Source organism: Pundamilia nyererei, unplaced genomic scaffold, assembly GCF_000239375.1.
Source record: "Pundamilia nyererei isolate P.nyererei 1_Seehausen unplaced genomic scaffold, PunNye1.0 scaffold00024, whole genome shotgun sequence".
Taxonomy (NCBI): Eukaryota; Metazoa; Chordata; class Actinopteri; order Cichliformes; family Cichlidae; genus Pundamilia; species Pundamilia nyererei.
The window spans coordinates 2,203,908-2,230,391 of NW_005187425.1; the positions used below are offsets into that span (position 1 = coordinate 2,203,908).

Below are 26,484 nucleotides of genomic sequence, written 5' to 3' on the forward strand. Positions count from 1 at the left end.
CTGTATACTATGCCGGCCACTTGGTTATGGCGTTCCATGTATGCCTTGCCTGCTAGCATCTTACACCCTGCTGTTATGTGCTGGATTGTCTCTGGAGCATCTTTACACAGCCTGCACCTGGGGTTTTGCCTGGTGTGATAGACCCCAGCCTCTATGGATCTTGTGCTCAGAGCTTGTTCCCGTGCTGCCATGATTAGTGCCTCCATGCTGTCTTTCAGTCCAGCTTTGTCCAGCCACTGGTAGGATTTCTGGGTATCAGCCACCTGAATTGTGAGACTAACACCTTACTCTACATTAGAAGTGTACGGGGTGAGATTTGTGCTTTATTACAGCTTAAACAAGTGGCTTCCCTGACCTCAGGGGTAAAATATATAGCTCAGTGTAATGAAGCGTGTCAGGGGAGCCAATTCATTCCAGTCTCCACCAATGCATCAGTTGCATAAAAAGCACATTATGTAAACAACTTCTACAGCTTCACCTCTTCTGGTTACATTTGTCATTGTACATTTTCTACATATAATTTGATTCTCAGTTCTGAGAGACCATATTCCATAATTTCTTTCACAAATAACAGAGATAACCTGCTTATACTTCTATAGCTCTAAGAGAAGCTGGACAACACTGTTTTACAACTGTGAAACATCCTTGTGGTTTTGGCTTTTGTGCCGTCAGATAAATAGAAGAAAGCAAAATTATATGATAATCCTATAACAGCTTATTGCTACCCAACAGATCCTTTCAGCTTTGCTCTTGTTGTTTTTCTTCTTTTCCTTCTTTCTTTAGTCAAATTTTTGTGTTTTTCATTCAGGAGCAGTTTTTATATCTTATGCTGTTTTGTTTCTTTCAGCCTGCCCTACTTTTGCTGATTTAAGTCATGCTCTCTGACAATACTGAAGGGTATCTGATACTTCAGCTTTTTTTCTTTTCTTTGTTTTGTGAGAAGGGCCAAACAGATCTAGTTCATGTAAAGGCCATGAAAATTAATCTCTTCCACTGAAAAACAAACTTTTTGATAGCAAAGCGAGACTTTGCCATCAAGGACTGTGCAGCCTTTTGTGCGTTCTTTTCAAACCGACTACATTCAAAATGAAACTTTCATACAAAGATGACTGCCCCTGCTGACTTTTTATATATTAATTTAACTAAAGTTATGTGTCTCAGTAGTCTAGCGGTTTACACATTCATGTAACAAGCAAAAGCTTCCCAGTTTAAAACTAGGAAGGAATACAAGTCCCTTTGGGGTTATTTAGAGCATCCCACGTAAAACGTGGGGTGCTAACTGCTGTGGTGTCCTCTTGTGAATAAAGGAGCAGCTGAAGGTAGCTTTCTTTTTCACTAAATTTGCAGTTATGGGTTGAATTTTTGCCCTGACTTTAAATTTTCCATTGTTTATTTTTAGACACCATTAAGCAGAAAGCAAAAAACTGAATAAGTCAATCATGCTATGCTTAGGTGATAATCTAGCTTAACATGCCTACCTACCACACACCTGCTCAATAAGCTACTTAAAAGATGTGATTACTAAATGGTAGCTTTTTACTGCTCAAACACAAATTGGATTAATATTGTGTGAGAGTGTGTGTCTGTGTGTGTGTGTGTGTGTGTGTGAGAGAGAAAGCTGACTTACACTTGCATTACAAGTATTAAGAGGACAGTCATTAACAGCAAATATTCAAGACTTTAGCCACCAGGACTTCATGGTATAGGTGTGCAGACTATGACATCATCATCAGGTTTGCTGATTTTATATCTGCCACACCTTTGACAAAATGGTCATGAACATAAAATAAAGATCATGGTTGTTCCATTATTTTACGTTTAGTGACCACTTTTAATGAGAGAAAGAGTAGCAATAGATTGCATTTTTACATTTCTTTTTTGCCCCTCTCACACACTGCACACCCTTTATCTTGGTAACAAATCATGAGAACAACACTGTGCGTGTGCAGACGTCACAGGTTCTGCCACTTGTGCAACAGAGTAGATCCACAGAGTAGTGTGAGTAAGGGGAAAACCTCACACTTGTGGCACAGTACTGACAACAGTTTAGCCAAGAAGTCAATGCATTTGTTCTTTTAAAAAGAAAATCACTAAATCTAACAGCAAGATCACTAATTTGGCAAAGCCGAGGTGAACGGAGGTGAGCCTGCACTTGGTCAGGAATGCTTCTTTAGAGGGACACTCAAGCTGAAATTACATTTCTAAGAATCTAAAAATTGAATATCTAAATCTCAAAATTCAATCCAATCCAACTAATGAATATCTGTCTAGCTGAATTTTCTGGTCCTGCTCTAGCACTACCATGAATAAGGACTTAAAAATGAGGGAAAGGAGAACTACCTCATTTGTGATGCCGTCATTTTTGGCTTAAAGTCAAATGTCTTCACCTTATTTGACTGTAGTTTTGTAACAATCATGGCATATATGATTTCCAGAGTTACTGAAGGTTTAGGCACATTTTTGTAATAGCACTACAACGTTTAAATTTGTGGATTTGAGTGAAACATTTCAGCATTTGTACTCATATTCATGTCTTTCTTGTGATGAGTTGTAAAATAAAAAGGTTCCAAAAGGCCAGAAAATGCCACAAAAATAACTCTGCTTAAGCCTTTCATGGGGGGAAAGAGATTTTTCTAAACCTTAAGTATCATTTTAAAGGTTTGTGATGTGTTATGTGTATGCCTCTGTGTATGCCATTTAGGGTGTGTTTTACACAATAGGTACTCATAACTGAGTGTATCCTAAAGGAAGCCAAGTATTGATTCTGTGGGGGTGGAAGGACAGTGGGAAGACTATCTGCAAATAAAAGCTTCTTAGAAATTATCTTGTCCTTTTATTATAACAAGAAGAGCATAATAGACAACTGAGTCAAGATTATAGGAAATCTAAAAGAAGGGTTGATTTTTCAGGATGCTCCTTGGCAGGTCTGTCAGAGTTACCTGCACTTAGTAATGACTGTGGAGCAGCTACATCTGTCTCTGCCCTCCCTGTGGTGACCATATCGCTGTTAAAGAAGGAGCGAATTAGCCTGGTATTAGGTGTAAGATTGATTAGGCTGCTTTTGGTCCCAAGTAGGGGGTGGTTCCTATGTAAAACATGCATTTATAACACAGAGAGAGTCTGGACATAGACAAACACAAAGGGTATTTCCCATGGAGTTTTTAGCAAGCCTGCAGCACATCATAGGAAACGTATGGAAGACTTCTACGTCATGTCCTTTTTTAATGCATGTCTTATTGTGTTGCCTGATTTCATCTCTATTAATACTACATTTACACCACAAGATCTTTAACACTGCCAGCTAACATAAAAGCTACTTTCACAGGGAGTAAAAGTACATATGACCTCCATTTATTGACTCTAATAAGAGTAGAGAGTGATTTAAAAAATAAATTAAAGTGGAAAAGTAATAGAAGATAATACAGAGAATATTTAAATAATAATAGACAATAGAGTGTATACGCGCTTACTGGTCATTTCATAAGGTATAGCTGCTCAGCTTCTCATTAATACAAAGAAGTCAATCACTTCGCAGCAACTCCGTTGAGACGTGTAGACATGTTAAACATCAGTAGGGGAAGAAAGAAAGAGATACTCTGAACATGTCGTGGTTGTTAGTGTCAGGCAGGGTGGTCGGAGTATGTCAGAAACTGTTAATTTAATTTAATTGGATATTCCCACAGGGCAATCTCTAGAGTTTGCTGAGAATGGTCCAAAAAGAGAGAATAACCAGTGATCAGCAGTTCTATAGATGTAAATACCTTTCTGATGGCAGATGTCAGAGGAGAATGGCAGACTGGGGGAAGGTGATTGGATGGCAACAATAAATCAAATAAACACTTGTTACAACCAAAGTACGCAGAAGAGCATCTCTGAACACACAACATGTCAACAGATGGACTGCAGCAGGAGATGAACACATCAGATATCCTTCGTGTCTGCAACAAAACTAAAACTGGGGCTACAGTTTGTACAAGCTCCAAAACTGGACAAAAGACGATTGGAGAAATGTTGCCTGGCCTTATGTGTCTCAATTTCTGTAGTAACATTTTAATAGTAGAGCCAGAATTTGGCATGCATAGATAGATAGAGTATTAAGAGTATTTCCAGTACCTCATTGAATCTATGACATGAAGAATTAAGGCAGTTCTGAAGGCAAAAGACAGTCCAGTCCAACACTAGCATGGTGTAACTACAGAGGTGTCCAGTGACAGTACATAGCAGTAAAGGAATACTTTTACATGTTTAAAGCTCCCAAAGTACCAATAATAAAAAACAGAAGAAAAACATAGGGAGCAGAAAATGTAAAAACATTATTTGTGGTTATTTCTGTTATTCGCATAAATAGCAGCTGCTGATTTCTAATTGACATCAACTAAAGAAATCATACATGGTCAGACATTAATATTTTCCTTAAAAATATGCTTTATTTTCCCAGTTATTAATTGATAATCATCATTTGTTTAGCCAGTAAGTTAAAGTTCGGGATAATAATAAGTTGGGCCTCTGTCAAAAAAAACAAAAACTAATTTAATCCTTGTATATTGTGCAAATACTGATTTTTCACTTTTTATTTATCAAGGCTTGCTATTCTGTGTTATTATTCCAGTTGTTGCATTTTGATCTTTCTCCAATCTAAGTACACAAAGCTGTATAATCCCAAAAGCAAAATGCATGTAGGGTGATTGATTGTATCACTCTTAGACACATGTGATGGTGATGTAAGCCAGAAATGCACTCACTGTTCAGTATTTGAGTCCATTCACAGAGTCCGGGCTGAGGTAATAATCATTCCAAGGCTGTAAGTCCATTTCAGTCTTCCCCGTCCACTTCCTATTTAGACCAGACTCTTCATATTAGAACTGTATTAATGATTGTGATTCCAATCCTTTTTTTTTTTTACTGTCAAAACAAAGTGATGCAACATGTTCTTACTCATACAAAGAATGACAGCAAACAGGGGTTTTCAGAAAGTGCACAATAAAAGGGCAAATATATCAGAACCAAACATTAAATAAGCTTAAGAGTAAATATCAAATTAAAACAGAAAATACAAAAACAGATTTAAATGAAAGATTTGCATCACAAATCCATAGAGATTCAGCAGGTATGTTTAGTCTGCAGCCCAGTTCATTAAATTGTGTAGGATTGTTTTTATTATTATAATTTCCAAGATGTCCCATTAATAATTGTACTGATCATGTACTGATCACTGTCTTCTTACAGCAACAAACAAACCTTTCAATGCACATGCTTATGTTATTCAGAGAAAATAGGAGTAAATGTTGTTTTTTAAAGGAATCTATGCCCTTTTTTCAGAACTTGCTTAGATTTAACTGCTATCAGACGCAGTGCACAGTGGTAAGTGGGTGGTATGGTGGTGCAAAAGGTTGCACTGTTGCCTTAGTTCAAACCTTCTGGCCACCTCAGACCTTCCTCCCACAGTCCAAAGTCATCTATATTACAGTAGGTTAACTGATGATTTTAAGCTGGCTGTAGGTGTGAATGGGAAAGTGAATATCTGCCTGTTTCTCTATTTTAGCCCTATGATAGACCCATCTATCCCATCGAGGGTGTATCCCGCTTCTTACCCATTATCAGCTGGGATGAGCTCCAGCCCCTCCACAACCTTGAATTGGATAAAGGGATGGATGGGCAGTGCTTCAGAATGAACCCATGATTAACAGATTTACTGCTGTATAGATATGGCAGTAAATCTGGATATCATAGAAAATATATCTTTTCAGTCAGAGAATGAATAAAGACAAATTCAGCTTAAAGCACTTAAATATAGACCCAGGAAGAAGAATGTGAAGAGAATGTCCCATTCTCTCTCGCTCCCTTTCTCTCTGTGTAGCTGTAATTGCTGTGCATAACACTCAGTGTCTGAAACATTACAAATTTGCAAAAAAAAAATATGTATTGCATATAATTAACTGACGTTATTGTTGCAAGAATAACACTGATTGCTTAAACAGACTCATCTCAATTTTGAGTAAACATAAGCTGGTAGCATAGCCATTTCTCAAGCTTTTCCGCTTGAATTGGAGCGCAGCTTGACGGCTCAGTAAAAACCTCTGAGCCCTTTGATCATGATGTGCTCATTTCAGCATTGCTTCAATCCAAAAGGGAGTCCCGCTTTAGTTTCAATGTAAGTTAGAGCTGAAATGAATGTTAGAGCATTTTCATGGGGCCTTTCTTAGTCTCTCTCAATCTATCTTTTCCAACCGCTCTAAAAAAAGATTCATACCATTATTAAAAAAGATATGTGAGGGTCAGACAGAAAACAAGAGTAGTAAGTTTCCAGAGTAAAAATGGGGGAGGAGGGGGGTGGGGGGGGTGGAGTGGAGACTGATAAAGGGAGTCTGTGCAAGGGTCAAGTTTTGATATCTAAAACTTTCAGTTGCAGATTTGTGTTCAGAAATTACGCTTGGGTAAACATGTCCAAAAATCAGACCTTTAATTCCACGTTAATCCTCTTTTCTGCTGCCGTATCCATGGCTGACACGGTTTCCCCGTGGAAACATTTGCTATGGGTTTGAATGTTGACTTTGAAGTCCAATTTTTCTATCAGTTCATAGAATAGTTATCGCATGGTAGCTTTCCCTTTGGTCTTCATGGGATTATAAACCTTTTTTTTTGTATTTTTTATTTTTGTTTTGTTACAGCATGTTACAAGTTTTCAGACAACAGTTTATCTTCCTGTTATGGAGTGTTGACCAGTTCCTCCAGATCTTTTGTGGTATTGATGAAATCTGCATTGCGTTAATCCGGCATTTGTTGATTAAAGATCTGCAGAATTCCATCTCATTCATAAATGTAAAATATACATTTTTGTTCAGACTCTCTTTTAGATTTTGAAATTGGATTATGATACAAAATATTCCCCACATCTCAGAAATCTCAAGTCAGTAGAGTTAACAAAGCTCTTGGAATGACTAATAAAAAGCATCCATAATAATTTGTCTCCTTATCGAGTGACTTCAGTTTAGAGAAATTCTACCCATTTATACTCTCTTTGTAGCATATTTCAGTTAGAGGCCTCTGTTAGAGATCTGATCGCTTTTGCGAGTAGATACATTTAAGCAGGGGCTTAGCATCAAAGTATTACTATTCATTTTAAATCAATACAGGTAATCTTACAGCACAAATACCCTCATTAGCCTGTAGTTTGGTTCATTTTCCCAAACAATGTAGTGATGATAAATATGATGCCACTTATGAAACATCTTCTAACAGTAAAATAATAACTATAATATATACCGTCTGTCTAAAACACAGTACATGGAATAATAACGAGTGGTGGTGGCTAATCAGGGGTTAAAATATGACTATCTGCCCTCCTCTTTCTCTTGGTCTCACACTGTAATTATACCACTACACAAAACAAAATATATGTTTAACTGCATATGACAAGATCCTTGTTGGATGAAATGTGTAATTTACAGCCTTCCTGTGTCAATTTGACAGTTTTCAGATGCAAACCTGTCCAGCAAACGTAGATATTGGTGCACAATGGTGGTCGATTACGAATATGTTTTGGTCTTGTCAGCAATATCAGAGGTGCAGGTTCTCATAAAATTGAGGAACTCACTGATAGAATAATAGCAATCATTCCCGGGCGATCGTGGCTCAAGAGTTGGGTAATCGGAAGGTTGCCGGTTCGAACCCCGGCTCAGACAGTCTCGGTCGTTGTGTCCTTGGACAAGACACTTCACCTGGTGATGGCCAGAGGGGCCGATGGCGCGATATGGCAGCCTCGCCTCTGTCAGTCTGCCCCAGGGCAGCTGTGGCTGCAACTGTAGCTTGCCTTCACCAGTGTGTGAATGTGAGAGTGAATGAATAGTGGTATTGTAAAGCGCTTTGAGGGGTCCTGAAAAGCGCTATATAAATCCAATCCATTATTATTATTATTATTACCTGGAATTATCCATAATTGCTGATTGTCTCATCAGCAACACATGCAGTGAATGCAAAGTTAAAGTCAGTGTTAGTCAGTTACTGCAGCTGGGTATTGCATATAGAGATATCTAATTACTTCATGTAGCCAAATGAATTGTAAGGGTCGAGTTGTGAAACCATGATTAGGTTTGTATGCAAAGAAAATGGGACAAAAAAAAGAAAGTGTGCGGTTGCAAGTGAAAGAGTTTTCAAAGAATGCTTCTCTGTAAGTTTAGGGATGCCTCAAAATGATGAATGATTTAATTTCCTCTTTTGTTCTGCCCTTTGAACATTCTGAGGAGAATCCACGAGCAACTGTGATTATTTATGTTAACCCTCAAAATAGACTTCACTGCAGCAATTTTAGGAAAAAAAAACTTTCCATCTAATTCTTATGATTTGTCTCATTTGGTACATATTTCCGCTGCAGTTTGCCTCAAGATATAGACTAAGAAACAGGGTCGATATACTAAGATGTTGCATCTGTGCTCAGGATAGATTTTCTTTTTTGTTCTTTGGGGTTTTTTTTGGGGGGGGTTGGCCTAATTTCTGATTTTGGCCCTCAGTAGCAAAAATATAAACAAAAATGGGTACAATGGGTTCTGTGAATTTCTTCAGCCTCATTTACATTTGTGCATATGCCCCTGTATTTTGTCCATTCTGAGTACTAAAGCACCAGAGCACTCGATGACTCATCAAACCTTCACTGATGCAACAGTAGGAACCTAATCATGCACGCACACAGACACACAGTGGACACAGAAAGAGGTCTGGCCCCAGCGATTTCGCCCAACCTCTCTTTAACAATGCAGCATGACTTAGCACATGCTGGGCAGCTGCTCCCCCCTGTGACTGCTGGGATTGGTGTGCTTATTGTGAACTCACTGCTGCACATCACCTCTGATTTGTATGTGCAATGCAGGCATTTTAAAGTGCTTTCCTTTATAGCGAACATAGACACACACAAAGATCTCTGGGGACCGCAACACCTGCCTGCAGTTTCATATCCTGTAAACCCCACGAAACAGACAGACAGGAGTGCTTGTTGTGTTTTGTCACGCTTTAGATCAGGAGCAAAGAAAGAAACCTGCCTTTAAGCCTTTTGGAATGAAGCCTGAGAATATACTCTGTGTGTGCAGAGGTTGAAAGTGCAGCTTGTGATTAAATGTTCCTCGAATATAGCACCACATAAGACAGCAACTCTCAAAGTGTTTTTTCTTCCTCTCTTTTTGTTTGTGTTTTTGCATTTTCACCCATATCATATTTTCATACCATCTTTTGTCTACCATCAGATATCCGAGGTTTGCAAACCTTTATGGACCAGGCGTCTCGGCTGGGTCTAGATGTTTCCTTGCAGAGGGTGGACCGGAACGTTAGTCGGGTATTTAGTGACCTCTTCAACACGATGCGCACTGAGGAACTCAACCGGTACCGGGACACTTTACGGAGGGCCGTGTTGCTCATGAGCCCTCGAGGTGCACAGGTGTTCGTCCACCAGGTAGGCTGTGTTATTGACTCTTGTTTTGTTTTGTTTTTCAATAATGGATGCAACAACAAAGTGTTGTAGTCAAACACCAAGAGGAAAAACAAATGCTGCATAGAGATAATGATCCATAAAAAGAAAAGCATTTCCTGGCACCCTTAATCTGAAGCAAATGAAAAAAAGTACACTAGTAGTGAGGGAAATAATTAATTGAGCCCCTGCTGAATTTTAAGTTTGTGCACTTAGAAAGGAAAAAAACAATCTCTAATTTTTATAGGTGTTTTATTTTAATGAAGGTAGACAGAATATCACCCAAAAATCCAAAAAAAGCACATTAATAAAACTACAAAAATTGATTTGCATGTCATTGAGTGAAATAAATATTTGATCCCATACCCAGCCAGAATTCTGGCTCCCACAGAGTGGACATGACATTATATTGACAATACAGATACTCCTGATTTCATCTTGTTATAAATATGAAGCATGCCTAAAGTATACATCGCATCCATTCCATCCGCTCCACCACCATGGGCATGACCAAAGAGCTCTAATACGGAGAAGATTGTAGACCTGCACAAGGCTGGAATAGGCTACAAGATCATCAGCAAGAAGCTTGGTGAGAAGGTGACGGTTGACAAAGAACACCATCTCCACAGTCAAGCACAGAGGTGCAAGCATTATGCTTTGGGTTGTTTTTCTGCTAAGGCAACATAATTACTTTACCACATTGAGCAGCCAATAGATGAGCCCTTGAACTAAAAAATCATGGACAAGAACCCCTTTTTCCTCAAAATCCATGCATCCTGGATGGGTCTTTCAACATGGCAATGACCCAAAACATACCACCAAGGTTACAAAGTGGATAAACAAGACTGGCTATAGAAGAAGCGCATTGAGGTTATGGAATTTCCAGACCTCAGTCCTACAGAAGATCTGTGGAGGCAGCTGAAACTTTGAGTTGCCAATCAAGAGCCAAGAAATTTAAAGGATTTAGAGAGTTTCTGTAAGAAGTTGTAGGCCAAAATCAACACTTAGATGTGTTGACCAACTACAAGAAACGTCTTACTGTTGTACTTGGCAACACGGATTTCTCCATCAAGTACCCTTGTTGGAAAGTACAACAGTACTTGTCAAGCAAAACATGACTTGGTAGGCCAAATATAGATTATTGTGACTGTTGGTATTCCATTGAAAGATGGTCTCTAGGACTTTAAAAGCCACTCAAGAAAACATAGAATGCTGTAAATAATTACACAATATAACCAGCATTTCTACAATAAAACAATAATAAACAATAATTTGTTCCTTAATGCTGAAAAGATCAACAGTTCAGATAAAATAAGCTGTGTGTATCCACAGAGGATTCTCTCTCAACTCATTCTGGGTCATAGTATCCCAATTTGGAAGCTCTTAGTAATACCACCGCTATTTGCTCCTTCTACATCATATTTGCTTATTAGAGATGGATGCGTAAAACAGAAGGCAATATATCTAACTCTGTTTTAGCAGACATCTTTTCTGCCTTTAATCTCACCTCAGTAAGTCCAAAGTTCATTAGTTAATTAGCTGGCCATTCCTCAAAACAGTTTTAAAAACATAAACTGCTGCATGAAAATAAACAAGTTTTCCTGCGTTCTCTCTGTTAAAGGGTGTCTGAAGTGAAAGGTGTCCTTTAATTATTTGTTGGGAGTTTTGTCAAAGCGTGTTGAAAGATTATGTAATGTACTGCATAAGCATGTTTGAAGAATGGGCTTGTGTGGCACTGGAATTGCTGGACACAGTGAAGAAATATGGCAAAATAAAACTGAGTTGAATGGCTTATTCTGGCCAGCAAAGGCATCGAGGTCTGACACTCAATCTTCTGCTCTTCTGGCAAGGACAGATACACGCTGATAAAGATTTTTCCAGAAGATTTCAAACAGACTTGAAAAGGTTTGACCTCGAAGGGTACAAAAGGAAAAGGGACATTAAAATATGGTTGCAGATAAAGAAATTATGCCAGTTACACAATAGAAAAATCTTTTTGTTTGAGTTTATCTTACCTGTAGCATCCATCTGTCTGGTAAATACAAGATTAAAGAAGGTAATGGTTTATTAAGTCCATTATATTTGCTTAGTGGAAATTTCCTTTAATGATATTTGACGTGAACATAAGACAAGTTATGGTATTACTATAGTCCACAAAACTAATCCATGGAAAGTAATTACTTAGGCATTGCAGAGATTTAATACTAATAGATTGGGCGGTAGTGATAACTATTTTCAGCTGAGCCTTTATTTATTCTTGTTTTCGGAAGACTATGGAAGGCGCTATTTTCACTTGGTACGAATGTTTCATATTGTGAAAGATTTAAACGTTAAACTATTAAATGCTACGGTTGAGCTGTGGGAAATGAAAACAGGCCATGCTGATGTAGTGATTGGCTTTACAAAAGCAAAACCTAAAATTAGTCCATATTTGTCTTTTTATTGCCATTGTAGCTCAGTGCATTTTCAGCGTGCTGGATGATAGGAAAGACATGTTATGATACTTGTGTTTGTAATGTAATTGTGTACATATACTTTGTGTGTCGTCAAAGGTTTTACCCTGACAGGACTTTATTTCACCTCTGTTTATCCTCAATCCTCTGCGCTCATTTATTTAATCTTTCTATCTATTGTGAGCAAATACCACAGGAAAAAGCCTTAACCTCCTGTAAGTCAAAACCCTCACTTGCATTCTGATTAGCTTCTTGTCAATGCTCTACAATTAATCTAAAAGTGAAGCACTTACAGACAAATGAATTAGCGCACAGGCCGTGAATACACAGAGGCTTTCAAGTTTCATTAATGACACACTGCTTTGATCTTTTCCTTTGCTGCAGTGAATTCGGTTTTAGTATACAGGTACACAGGCTGGTGCATAAGTCGTTTATTCACAAAAGATTTAATCTAGAGAACTATATCCCTTATCATTCCTTATGCAATTAGCATAAGGCATCTGTCAGGCATCTTGGGGACTAAGAAATAAGCGCAGCTTTGCAATTGGCACACCCTCCAAATGCTCCTGTGAATACGTTAATGTAAGTGTTGGAGATATGTACATTTATCAAAGCTTCATTAATACCTTTGTAATGGCTGTCAGTGTGTCCACACCTCACCAAAGATGCTGGGGCAGAAAATTCAAATAGGCAAATATCTCAGTGGAAAATATGATGCCTTGAGGAGTTTAGTACTCATGAGATGACATCAATTTGTAGGCACCAGTGTGATGTAAATGTTAACAAATGTGTTTAATAGCTAACTGAAATTGATGATATTAGTTGTCACAATGATATGTGAAAGGTGTGACAGAATGTGTTATGGTAGCCTTGAAGGACACACTGAATAACCACTAAGAGAAGTAAAACATGCATAAGATTCCCTCCATACACAGAAAAATATTGAGAACCAAGTTGACTGCAAAGAGAAGAAGAAAAAAACAGAGAAAAAATTACTTAAGAGAAGCCACAAAGAACTACAAAGAGATGCAAACTAACTTGAGTGAAATCTATTACAACACAAAGATGCATGGCAACCACAGGGAGACTAAAAAGGGTCTGTAAAAAGACCCAAGTGGACTAGCAAGAAACACAAAAGGACTACAGAAAAAACCTAGGAGGACTACAAAGAAGTGCACAATTTCCCCAAAGATTGGAAAAAGGACAACAAAGGATCCCAGACAAGTACAAGGAGGCGCCAAGAGTCACAATACTGTACAAAGATTCAGAAACAGAACAGATGCAAGTGATGGTAGAGATGCATAAAGGCTGGGGCCCAAACATAACATGACTTCAGTATTAACAACCCTCTTAACCAGACAACTTAAACATGAATATTTACAGCCTTTAAGGTCTTTTGCTTTTCCAGCAGAATGACTGTCCATATTCCAAAAGAATTCCCCCTCTCGATTTACTATAGTACACGAACTGAATCTCTATCTTTCTTTCTTCGTCAGCTTCTCAATAAGGCAGAGAAAGTCTGATGTGCCATTGCAGTTTTAAAAATCCAACTTTTAAATCCGAGGACCGCAGCTACAGGGACATTTATGGAGGGCTGTGGATGACTTTGGTCCTTTAAAGTTGTATAAAAACCATTTGCAACAAATGAGGGAGTGATCTTCGATAAGACTTTAAGTTTTAATAAACAAATAAATGCTGTTCTTAAAACTAGCTTTTTTCAACTTGGGGTACTTGGAAGGGTGACGCTCTTTCTCTGCTTAAGTGATATTGAAAAGGTTATTCATGCATTTATTTCATCTCAACTTCACTATGGTAACAGGCTCTGTTCAGGTCTCACTCTGTCAGTGCTTGGCTGAATGAAGCGCAGCTGCTAACCAGCACATGCAAACAAGACTCCTCCATGTTGGCTTTCTTACATTGGCCCCCAGTCAGATTTCAAATTTATTTTAAGAATTTATTTTTTGTTTTGAAGTCTTTGACATTTCTACACCTCTCTGATCTTTTGTCACTGCACACTCCCCCTTGAGATCTGTCGAACAAATGCTGCTGGCTGTCACAAGGTCAGATTAAACCACAGAGTTGATTGGGTCTTTTCAGTAGCTGCTTCTAAATTGTAGAGCTAACCACCTCTCCATATCAGGATGTCCCCAACATTTGACGCTTTTAAAAGCCACAATTAATTTTATTCTTTTATCCTTCAAACCAGGAGGTCAAGTATATTTTCCTGGCACTGTAAATAGATTTGACCTGACATTTTGCTTTCCATGTCAACTCTTTTAAAGATTTTTATTATGTTATTAAGGTTAAGCCTTATTCAGAACATGATAATTTGCAGTGGCTAAGATTATGATGATAATATTTTTCAACGTAAGCCTGTCACTTTGACACCCTTTCCAAACCTGCTAGCATAGTGCCTTGCCTTTTGCCCCTTTCTTTTTTTCTTTAAATATTCTTATGCTTTAAGTCCCATATTCCCATCAGTCCATCGTCTACAAGGCCAGGTGAGGGTGAATTGAGCACATGAAAAAAGGGCACCTCTGTTCTACTGACAGTTTGTCAAAGGACTATTACCACTGTAGACCCCATATTCCCAACTTTACCTTCAGGTTCTTCCACCTTGTGCGCATTACCGAGACTCACCGAAGTCTCACATTTTGTTTTGATGATTCTCTATCTATCACATTCAATCACAAGTCTGTCTTCTCCTGTCCACTCCCAGGGCACAGTCATTCTGGTATTATAAACAGACTGCATGACATTGACACTGCCTGTGGTATTATGGTGAGATTCTGGGCGCTTCTCCTCTCTCATTTAGACAGTTGCCATCTAGTCTCTTGTTCACATTGGCCATGAGAGGATGTAGCGTCTTCTGTCTGTTTCATTTGTGCCTCTTTTCTGACACCTGACTGCTCTCTGTTCCCTTCATGATAGAAGGATTTCACTGGAGTCACACAAGCCTTTTAGAGAGCCATAAAGTGGAATTTTAAGCTTTCAGCTGTCCCATTTCTTCGTCCTTGGGTTGTATTAGTGAGCATTTGCTAAATCACTTACTTAAAATGATGCACATTTAGGTTAAAAAAAAAATCTTGACACATTTTATGAGTTACCAAAGTCACTCACCAATTAATTGTCAGTGGAGCAGCCCCAGGCTATATTTCTTGAAGACACTCAAATTAGATTTTTGGCTCTAGGCTGTGGCCCTGTGAGATAATCATTCATTTTCACCAATGGTGATTTAAATGCTTTAAGCAACTCAAATACCTTTGCTAAATGCGAATTCTGAAAATGAATAATGTGTCCTAATGGTAAGCTCAATATGTGTAACTATATAGTTTAATCCAAGTAAATGCACTATTGCTCAAAAGTTTTGGGTCACCCCGAAAATATAATGTTTTAGTTCATTTGGCTGAAGGACCAATGAGCTATGGATGTCACAGCAAACCGTCCATTATCCCTCTGTCTGTTAACAGTTCACAAGATTCACTGCTCTTCCTACAGTATTGGTCAAGATCACCTAGCAGGTCTAAAATGATGTGTCGAGGTCACATTTGCACTCAGCTTTAACATCCCTCTGGGTTCTTGGCTAGCTTTGAGGTTGCATGCTGTCTGTGCAGATGCTTTCCAAGTACTGATGTTGTCTTAGCAGTTTTATACAATTGTTCCTCTCCTGGATGCAGTCAGCATCTCAGTATTGCACACTCAAAACCTGTAGAACACACCACCCTTTTTCTTCCTTAGGAACAAAAACTTAAATCTGTTTCCTGAAAGTTGATTGTAGTATGCATGTGCAGGAAGACAGAAGCATATTTCTTTCTATCTATAATTGGGAGATAACTGAAGATACTTTGTAATCAAAGTAACAATATAACTGTAACTGTAATGTAAAAACTCAGAAGCACGTAAAAACTCCAAAACACGTACAAAACACAACAGAAGTGCTCGAGGATGCTAGGGCGCAGTGTTGAGCTTTTGTTACCTAGTGGCTACACAGGCCAGCAAGTACCAACGACCAGATTTGGTGTGTGGTAGTAACAGGTAAATGAAATTTTTTTTTAAATTATTTGAATATATATGAGTGCTTGTGTATAAATACACAAACAATACACATATGCTTTCAATTGTGTAATTTAAGTGATCTAGGTAGTTCAGTTTTGAAGTTCAGTTAATGCTAGAAATGTGTTTTGGAGTTTGTACATGCTTTGGAATTTGTACGTGCTTTGTCTCTAGGGGCCACCGTATATATACACCGTATATATATAAACATATATAACTAAAACCACGTTGTTGTTTTTTTACATTAGTAATTCCTTTTGTGCATAATTTTATATTGTTGTTAATAATAAATTAATTAAAGCAACAAAACAACCTGAAGAGTCGGTTGGGAGCTGAAAGAGCCGGCTCTTTTTAGTGAGTTGAGCCGAAAGAACTGGTTCTCTATAAAGAGCCGGAAATCCCATCACTAGTGTAAAAATAACTCAGTAACATTAGCAAGTGGTGGAGGCCAGCAGGTGGTTGAGGGAAAGGGGAGGCACCTCAGGAGGAGAGACCCGAGGCGACCGATAGTCCGAGGTCTTGTCCAAATTCATGGGCTGCATCCTCCTGAGGACGCATTTGTAGACCGACTACGTCACAGCGACACGCCGAAGGCTGTACTAATTCGTAGACTCCTCCGAATGCAGCCGACAAATGCGTCCTCCCTTTCCCCGAAGTTGAAGGATGTGTCGGGTGTGTCCTTCGTGGCCCACCATATCCCAGAATTCATAGCGCAGCCCAGCCAAACTCCAGTTTCCGACAATGGCGGCCGCTACTATGTTTTAAAATTACTCTTATTAATCTTTCTGACTTAGAAAATATTTGCAAAAGTGCTTCGACGTTTTCGGAGACATCTGTTATCCACCAGCTTGATAGCTAGCCGAGAGCTCGAGGGTCACTGAAGCTGCCAAGAACGGCACAATTCCCGGCACATCATTTTCAGATCACCGCGGACTTTCGCTACTCAGGTTTAACGTAATATATGAGTCACTTAGATAACCTAAAAATGTTATTGTTGGTCTTTTTTCAGTGTTTTATTTGTTCGTTTGTAAATCGGTTTGGCTGAGATTAAAGTTATTAGATTAGATTAGATTAGATTAGATTAGATTAGATTAGATTAGATTAGATAAAATAAAACTTTATTAATCCCCTGGGTGGGTTCCTCCTTGGTTTTCACACAGCTGAATAAACGTCAAACAGAAAACGAATTAAACAGAAGTGTGAGATGGTCGAGAATTTACGCTATTTTAGATAGCAAGGAGCAGACGGCCGAGTTTCTTAAAATCCACCGAGACAGCGGCAACACTAAACAGAAGGCTAGACCGTCCAATTTCACAGCCGTTTAGTTCCGGCCTACCCGAACTTCTGAGGACCAGGCCCACGTAGACTGCGAAGGCCGGGTCCTCAGGAGGATGCAGCCCATGAATTTGGACATGACCTCTGTGTCTTTATGCTGCAGCTGTCTCTTCTTCTGTCACCCCCTCCCCCTCCCCCCCCCCTTGCTACTTTAATCATGAAACTGATCAATGATCAGCTGATTAGCTTTTCTCTCGTTTGTTTATCGCCCACTTTACGGCAGAAAGAGGAAACCAGCGGAGGTCACGTTAAACAACAGGAGCACGTTTAAGCTTGATCAGCTATTTTTTTTATATTAATTTCTAGTATCAGCTGATGTTTGCTGGAGCCCCAGCTGTAAAACATGCTGGTCATGATGTCGGTTTGGATATGTGGTGAGAGGGAAACATGAAGATGAAACCAGGAGATGTCCTTACTGAACCATCAGAGCTGAATAGGTGAAAGAGAAAGAGGTTTACCTTTTAGGTGACATGAATAAGTTGAAGGGAAGTTATGGACTGTTTCTGAGAGACAAATAATACCAGGATCCATTTTTTTATGTAGCTGACAGCTGGTAACTGTGCATGGACAGATCTAGCAAAGTTTTGCCAGGGGGGCCAGGTAGGGCGTTAACAGGGAGAGGGGGGCACAAAGAAATACTGTTCTTTCGTATTCTCATTTAAAATATCTAGCTTTTAACAAACAATTGTCTGAATCTCACAACAAACAATAGGATAGATTGATACATATTGTTGAAATCTCCCAATTCTTTGAATCTTTGGGCTGAAGGAAGGACAATACTCGGTGTATAAATGCTCAATCAACAATCATTTATTTCCATATAATTCAACACTTATGAGCATTTGAAACCATCATGATGGGGAGAGATGCTTGAAGAGGGTCACAGCATGTCTCAAAATGGTGACGGGTTGCTCAGCTTTTTATAGTCTCTAGTGGCCCCCATCTAGTCGTAAAAGCCAAAACATCACATTCTTTCTCTGTTACAGCGCCTAAGTTATGACCTCGGCAGTTGTCTCTCTGCTTTTCTGTAAGGTGGGGGTATGGAATGTGGTCTGTCTATCTCCCCTGTCTTAGACACAGAGTCTCCTGCTTACAATCTTCTCTTCATGATTCAACAATTAAGCATGTAACACATTCACAGCAGATCAAGGATACAGAGTGATGCACACTTATCTAATAAACTAATATGTGAATATGTTCTGTTAACTCAAAAGTATAACGAGAACTAAACTACATACAGATCACACTCTATATTAAAGGGTATAATATGATCTACAGCAGTATTCTAATTCAACTACTTTGATTACATATATAAGGTAACATATAATAACAGAATAATATCACAATATATGCCAACAAGACAGTAAACATCACTGTCACAACAGCGTTTGTTTTCATTCAAAGGCTTTATGGTTTTTCCTATAATGGCGGGCCGGTGTCTAGTCAAAATGCCTGAGCCGATTTTTTGTCCCAGTCCAGCCCTGTATGCAGCTCATCTGCAGTCTGGAGTTGCCTACATCTTCCTACTCGGAAGGCTGAATTTCCGAGTTCTGAGCACAATCGAAAGCACCAGGACTGCAGTTTTCGCGTTGGATGTAAAAAGCGCACGTGACGCTGTGACGTAGGCTAGAATCATGGCATGGCTCATGGCATAATTTGCAGACAATAATGGTTGTAGCCGCTGCGATGCTTTCGACCAAAACAGGCGCAGCTTGATGACATCATCAACATGCGCTATTGCGATAGAATGGTATAGTCAAAATCTCTATCGTTGGCCAAATTTATATCGTTTCTATTGTATATTGTTTATATGACCCACCTCTAGTATCCAGTTAGGGAAGCAACACATTAACAAGAGAATTCTGAGTAAAACCAAAGTTACTTTCCCTAGTAACTAGTTACTTTGAAAGTAATGAGTAACTTGAAGTAACTGAGTTACTTTTGATAGAAGTAACTAGTAATGTAACTAAGTCACTAATATAAAGTAACTTGCCCAACACTGGTAATGCATTACTGTGAAATGCATTACCAGTGTTGGGTGTAATGCATTACTGTGAAATGCATTACACCCAACACTACCCATTTTGTTGGAGGATTGGGTGACTGTGCTAGCCACACCACACCATTATAGGCAGAATATCAGCTGACTGTTTTTTTTTCTAAATAGTTTTTGCATAGCTTGAAGCTGTACATTATAAGTCAATGTTCTGTTGTAGGAGGACACAGGACCGCGACATTCACAGGGTACGGCATGGGGCTAAAAAATGGAGTGATGCTTTCCCCAGTTCAGTGTCCTCTTTATCCTATAGAAACATGTCACACATCACTCCCTCGCCCAGCCATGCTTGCAAGATGACATCAAGCACTCAAGACATTGTTTCAGATATTTCACATCTCATAAATATTCTTTTTGACACAAACATCTTAAAATTGTGTATAATATTTACCCATCTCTCTTTCTCTGCTCAATATTTTGCTTTTATTGGCCAGTGTCAGATATAGCCTTTTCTTTGCAACCTTAGAAGGCCAAGTTGAGACTGGAGTTTGACGGTTACCAATTGAAAAATACTGCCAGTTGAGGACCTCTGGGTCTGTTTTCTTAAACTCCATTCTTTGATGTTTTTGTCCTCATGCTCAGTTATATACCAAGGCCTCTCATTTTTACTTTTGGTTGGAGCCCGTGTGTGTGTTTTTATGAAGAGAGTAGTATACTGTTGTATAAAATTTAGCCTTCATTTCTTGGGACAAGAATGCTCTGTTGAGTGTCAGAGGGAAAAAAAAAAGTTATTTCTTTCTTTTTCTCCCTTTATTTTATTATAATCGAAGCTACAAAGGCTGGTTCTCCACACACTCATCCAGTCAAACATCTTTGAGCTGTACTTACATAAGTTGAAAAAAGGTTTTTCTCATGATCAATTAGCCTTTTAATATAAACTGTCATTATCTACCGTATGCCACCGACACACTAGAATTATGGTTGCTGAAAATGGAGATCAATATTCAAATGATCATTAATTTCTCTGCAATTTAATTGTATTGTATTAAGTTCTGAGCAGTAATGCATTTAGTATAACAAAATCAGAGTCAGAATTTTGGTTTAAGGCCCTTACAGAAGCATGCACAGTATAAGCCTTTCTAGTGCAATATAAATGAATTATTTGCTTAGTCTCCATAGCATTTTTTGTCAGTGTTCTTGTCGGATGGAGGCTTCCTGAAGGTGTTGATAAGACGGAAAACAGAATGGGTTGTGTCAGCTGGCATGCCAGCTCTGCAGCGCACTTGATGGATGAGGACAGGGGCTTGGTGAGGTCTGCCTCATGTGCAGCGGCTACACCAAGCTATGAGAGTGACAAGCGCTGTTGCCAGGTAATGTGAGAGGGAGAAAAAGGTGCTCCATAGAGGTAGTAGGAGGGTTAAAAGGGGGGACTCACATAAAGAGAAAGAAAGAGCAAAAACAAGAGGGAAAAAAGAGATGGATGTAGAGTGAAAAGGTTAACAGTGAGAAAGAGTTTTGGGCGCTAAAGGGGGGGCGGGCTCTATCAACATAATAAAGCACCTCTGCATGAAATGGTAATGGGTGAAATCTAATGGAAGAAATGGAAGTGGAGAAAGACAAAAGCGATGAGCACTAAGATAATGTATATCGTATCTGACCAACTGTACCTACTGGCAATGATCTCATGGTTAAATAGGTCCAGTGTAGTCAGAGAGAACAAAATAATGGACTTTGGCAGTTGGAAACGTTTTTGTCAAGCCTGTAAATGTGGATGCTGTATACATGGATGCTTTCCATCAAAAACGTGGAAACAAGGTTTCCGAGCTTGTCACGCACAACAGACTGTTGAAATGATTTTAGCTCAAAGTAAGTAAGCGAAAGCTATTTTTAACTTTAAATTGTGAATAACTGTAACACCATTTGATGATGTTTGCTTTTGCGGTATGCTTTGGGTCATTATCCATTTCTACTGTGAAGCGTTCTGTGATCAGTTTTGTATCGTTTTGTTGAATCTGAGCACAGAGTTTAGCTCTGTACACTTCAGAACTCATCTTGTTACATTGTACATTTCAAGACCTCCTCAAGGCCGTTCTTGACTCGGTTAGATGTTGTGAAAGACTGTTTCTTAACCAGAGAAAGATTTCTATCATCTCCACTTCAAATGTCTTCTGTAGTATTCCAGTTCTTCTGGATTTTGCATTTCTTCTTTTTTTGTACCTGAATGTTATTTTGCCACGCATAAAATTTTTGTTATCTGTCTAAGATGTTTTTTTAAGGTTTTTCTCTGTATTATGATACAGGGCCTGACCATAAAACTGTTTGATAGTCAGTCATCTAATTACTTCTGAGCCCCTAAAAAGGGGAGACGATAAAGAAAAACGTCTCAAACACCCTGAATAAGTCTTGAATTTTATTCATCTTGTTCTTATTTTGATGCAAAATCTCTCTATGGTGGTGTACAGAAATAAAATGACTAAACTTATGTCATTTTCTAAATACTTATGGACTCAGCTGTAGCTTCAATCTGTCACAGTTCTTTTTTCAATTTACTGGATTTTCACCTTGAAGAAAATCTGTTTTTAAAGCAACCATGTCATTAACTGTCAGAGAGGCTCTGTGTGAACTGCCATATAGTTCTAGGCATGCAGTACTGTGACCTTCACCTGCTAGACTGGTGACTGTGGATTACTACATTGCCTGTCATATAGTGATATTTTGATTTTGCCTCAGTCTTCTGCTTTATGCACCTTCTCTACCAAATACAGCATCTTGTTCATTATCCATATATTTCATGTCTTTCAAAGTGTAGAAGGTAATATTAATGCACTCACTGAGAAAATACACTGGAGCTGTTTTTATACTCGATCAAGGTCTTCAGTATCGAACAGAACTGTGGCATAAAAACTACTTTTTATTAAGTGCCCTTTTCCTTGAATAGCTTGTACATAGTTCATCAAGTCTATAGTTAAAATGATTTAGTCCTGTAAATAATTTTTTGACAACTCTCTCTTTTGTCATGTCTGATTTACTATGACTGGTGAAAACGCTTTTTGTTTTCTGAATGACAAAAGAAGCACAAAGGACTTTCTGAGCATGTGTAGTGTTATGCACACAGGACACAAGAATAAAGGGGAAAGGCACATATAAGAGTTTCTGCTAAAGCTAATTTGTTCATCGTAATTTCAGAAATAGCGAACTGAAGAAAAATAGGCGTTAACCTATAAACTACACGTGGCTTAAACTGGAGATAACTGCAACAAAATGAAACCCAAGAAAATGCAAACCAAGTTGGGTTCCTGAAAGTCACCTTCTTCCAGGAGGAGAGACATCATTGAAGGAAACCGGCTTATACATGAGTAATTGACTTTATTAAAAGGGAGGAGCTATTACCTAGAAACTGAAAAGAAAGAAGAAACAGGCAGGCCCAACAACCAGTACTGACTCAAGGCTTCGGGCTGTCCTAGTATGCTGTGTGACTGCATGTCAGATAGGCAACTGTGTTACAAACTGATCCACTTGTCAAGATGTGAGATCACGATTTGCTGATTAAAAATGGACCCATGTGACACTTGAGTTTGATTTGCAATAAACACATTTGCCCTTGCTATGAATTGTGTTTTAATGTCAAGGACTCTCTTCTGTCTTATTGCGTCACAAACGCTTGGCGATGGTAATTTAAAAGCAGCCCCAGTTGACATGCTATTATGGAGCGCTTTGACGACTTTTCTCGGTGAGGGTCATGCCGTTGACATGACAGACACACATAGGGTGCATGCATACAAGTCTCCCGCACATTTTATCCACTGCTTTCTGGCAGCAAAGCAATAGATGTTGTTTGGCAGAAAGCTCTTACTTTTTTACCATTTTGTGTCAATTATTTTGTCAAAGTCAGTGTCACAGGTTGGAAATGGTACAGAAGAAAAAAATGTTTGCAGGTATTGTGTTCACTTCAACGTTACAGTGATGGGAATTTGAGAAAAATGTTCCAATAACAGACTTACCAAATGTGGTTGGATTGGAGAAAGAAAAAAATGACTCAAGATTTATCAGCTATGTTTTTGATCCAAATGTTATTCCTTCTTATCAGTGGCACTTTAACTTATCGAACCATGAAGAAGGTCTAAAACAATTTTCCACCATTTGGCACCTCTCAGGAGTAAAAGCTAATATCCCCGCTGTCTAGATTGTCTTCATTTCCTCTGTCCAGTTCTTTTTCTTTTCTCTACTGCACTGTTTACCCCATTTTTATTGTTGCTCCAGTTTTTGACATTCTACATGAGCAATACGCAGCTTCACAGGTGACGCATATGGTAAAATTTTATACCATATCAGCGGTAGTCAGTAGACTCTCAACAAGTAGATTTTCCCTTATGTTGTAACAAACTATTCCAGCATGTAGCACAGTTGTGTTTCTGGCACCTGAACCTTCCTTCTCTCTCAGATGGAATAAAGCTGGCTATGACCTGGAAGTGTTTATCCCGGCATGACTCATTAACCTGACACAGAGAGCATGGTGTTGGTGCAGGGGTGCGTAGTGTTGGCACAAACAACATCTTTTGCATTTGTGCACACACAGAGATTGTACAGACGTGTGCATATGCAATCACCCCTGATTCTTTCCCCAGATCTATCACTGCCAGTTTTGTCTACACCCCTTCCCTTAGTGCTAATGAGTGAGGCCAGGTATAATTAAAAAGCTCCAGAAGTACCGCACAGCCTGTTTAGTTTTCTTTTTCTTTTAGAAAGAAAACACAAAAAGAATACTCGCATCCACTAGAGGACTGGATTTGACCGGTTCATAATACAAATGAAGGCTACAGTTTGTCATTAGTTGAGTGGCATGAATTTATGGAGGTGACAAACAGAAAGGCATTATGGCTAGTACTTAGCAGGGGAAGTGCAGCTGAAGTTTTAAATAGTGGACATTATATAAAAGCCTATTCAGTATTAAGATTAACTTTTCTTTATGAGCAGACAGTGACTGCAGTCATAGTCTTTTTGGCTGATTAGAGCGATATCACCATTTCTAATCCAAATATGGTTTAGATTAGCTTTTGCTGCTTATTAAGAATAATACAATTGTTAAACAACACTCAAAACCATGCATTTCTGCACACATTTATAAAGTATAGTTTACGGTGTTCAGGTTTTTTTTTTTTTTTTCAGGTTTATAGTGATGTTAGCGTGACTCTAGGGATCCCCTGAATTCACCATGAAAATAGAATTCATGCTTTTGGTGAAATGAGCCCATTAGCATTTAGTTACAAGCCACTAGCTTGGGTGTAGAATATATGTTTTATGAATAGGGGCTTGGTCAATATGCTAACAATAATGGTTTAAAATAGAAAGTCCAGAAACAATTGGGTGATCTCACAGTGGCTGTTTGCCTCTTTTTTATAAAGTCTGTGCAAACGTCTTACCTTATCTCCCAAAGTTCCTCTAGAAAACATTACACTGGCTTTACTAGTAAATGATCTGCACTTCTGCAGTACCTTCTAACGTTAGCAAGGTTATGCAAATAAATAACACACTTATACACTCAAACTCACCTGAGGAAGAAACTTGGAGTTCGATGTCTTGCCCAAGGGAACATGACACAGGAAGCAACATTAAATCACCAGTTAATAGACAACCTGCTCTAACTAAATTTATTTAGTTTTATCTTTTAAATACCTTTAAATCTCGTGCCATTTAGTCACATGATTAGAAAACACATAGAGGAGGGTATGAAATTTTGATGACTTTGTGCCAATTTAGGGAGTGGAATGATTTAGGGCTGCAAAGAAAAAAAAATCCACATCAAACACTAGTTGGTGTTTGTGAATATGTATTTCATACGGTTCTTTTTAACCAATAGTAAGGTGGCTGTAATATTCCTTGATACCAGCTGCACTTGTCAGTGTTAGAAAGGTCAAGAAATTAAATGCTCCAAGATGGTACAGTATGATATGATCTGTGGTTAAATGGAATGCATACTTCTGCATAAAATGTTACCATGATCTATCTCAGGCTGTACTTTGAGAACACTGAACATAGACTATTCACATACTAAAGTCATGTTTAGACATGAACCAGTCAACCAGTGTGAGGCAGTGGTTACTGGAATGGAGTGATCAGAGCACTGTAGCCTCACCGATCATCCGTTGCGGGCCAGAGTTGAAGGGGTGTGTGGAGTTTATCTCGCTTACCGTCCACTGGCGTTGCTCCCCACTGGCTTAACGCTCCCACCTCTGGACCTCTGTCCTCTCGCTCTGACCCTCAGTGCTGCTCCTCTATTCCATTTTCCTCCCAATAACAGCATGACAAATTGAGGCTGCCAGAAAACGATCTATCACTGTCCTACATCCCATCCTCCTCTGCCCTCTGTTGCCTCCTTTTCTCTTTCTCGCTGTCTCACTTTCCCCTTACGTTCGTGTTACAGGGCGGTCCTTTTTTAGCTCTTTGTATTTTTCCCTTAATGGTTTGATGTTTTCCTCTACATGGACACTTTGTCTTGCCGCCCTTGCCTATTTCCCATAACCTCATCCCCTTTGCTTTTTTTCCCCTTATTGCACTGTATACTTTTATCTTTGTTGCCATTTCTCTTTGTGTGTTATCCCCCTTCACCCTCCCTGCAAGCTTGTTTTGTTCACTAATATTCTAACTCTATTTGGTTTGTCATCTTTTTGTTAGGCAGGCAGAGAGGTACGTTATGGTATAAATTTGTACACCTTTTAGCCTCCCTCTAGTATTATCAGTAACATGGAAATAATAAAAGGACAAGTGTAATAGATTTCTGTTTCAGTGTAAGCTTTGTTTTGTAGCCTTTTGAAACTCCAGAAAATAATTTTGCTCCCTGGCCCTGGTTTGAACAGTTTGAGTGTCTGTGACTAAATTAAGCAGCTCCATGTGATTTTTTTCCCTCCATAATAAGTTGAGTGTTTATCATAAAGCATGGAGAGACTGTAGTGTGCAGAGAGAAAACATTAATTGCTGTGCGAGACGAATAATTGCCACTATTTGACAGGTAAATAATGAATGGCTCCCTCTCTGTCCTTGATCATTTATTGGTACCTCTATATGAAACTCTGCAACGTTCAGTAACCGTGACGATGAAATATTCATGATGAGTTTGCCCATGCGTACAAAAGGTTACCTCCTACATTACAATACTAAGAAAGTAGTTTACTCCAAAAATAAAATCTAAATAAAAC

General features: G+C 38.8%; 1 protein-coding gene across 3 annotated transcripts in view; it reads left to right on the plus strand.

The window, feature by feature from the left end:
* Positions 1-26,484, plus strand: part of grid1a (glutamate receptor, ionotropic, delta 1a) — a 276,642-nt gene that overhangs the window by 186,644 nt on the left and 63,514 nt on the right. For all 3 annotated transcript variants that reach the window (XM_005727368.1, XM_005727369.1, XM_013909387.1), the window contains exon 4: positions 9,234-9,439. In XM_005727368.1, the coding sequence (XP_005727425.1) occupies positions 9,234-9,439 (206 nt within the window). The remainder of the gene's footprint in view (positions 1-9,233; positions 9,440-26,484) is intronic.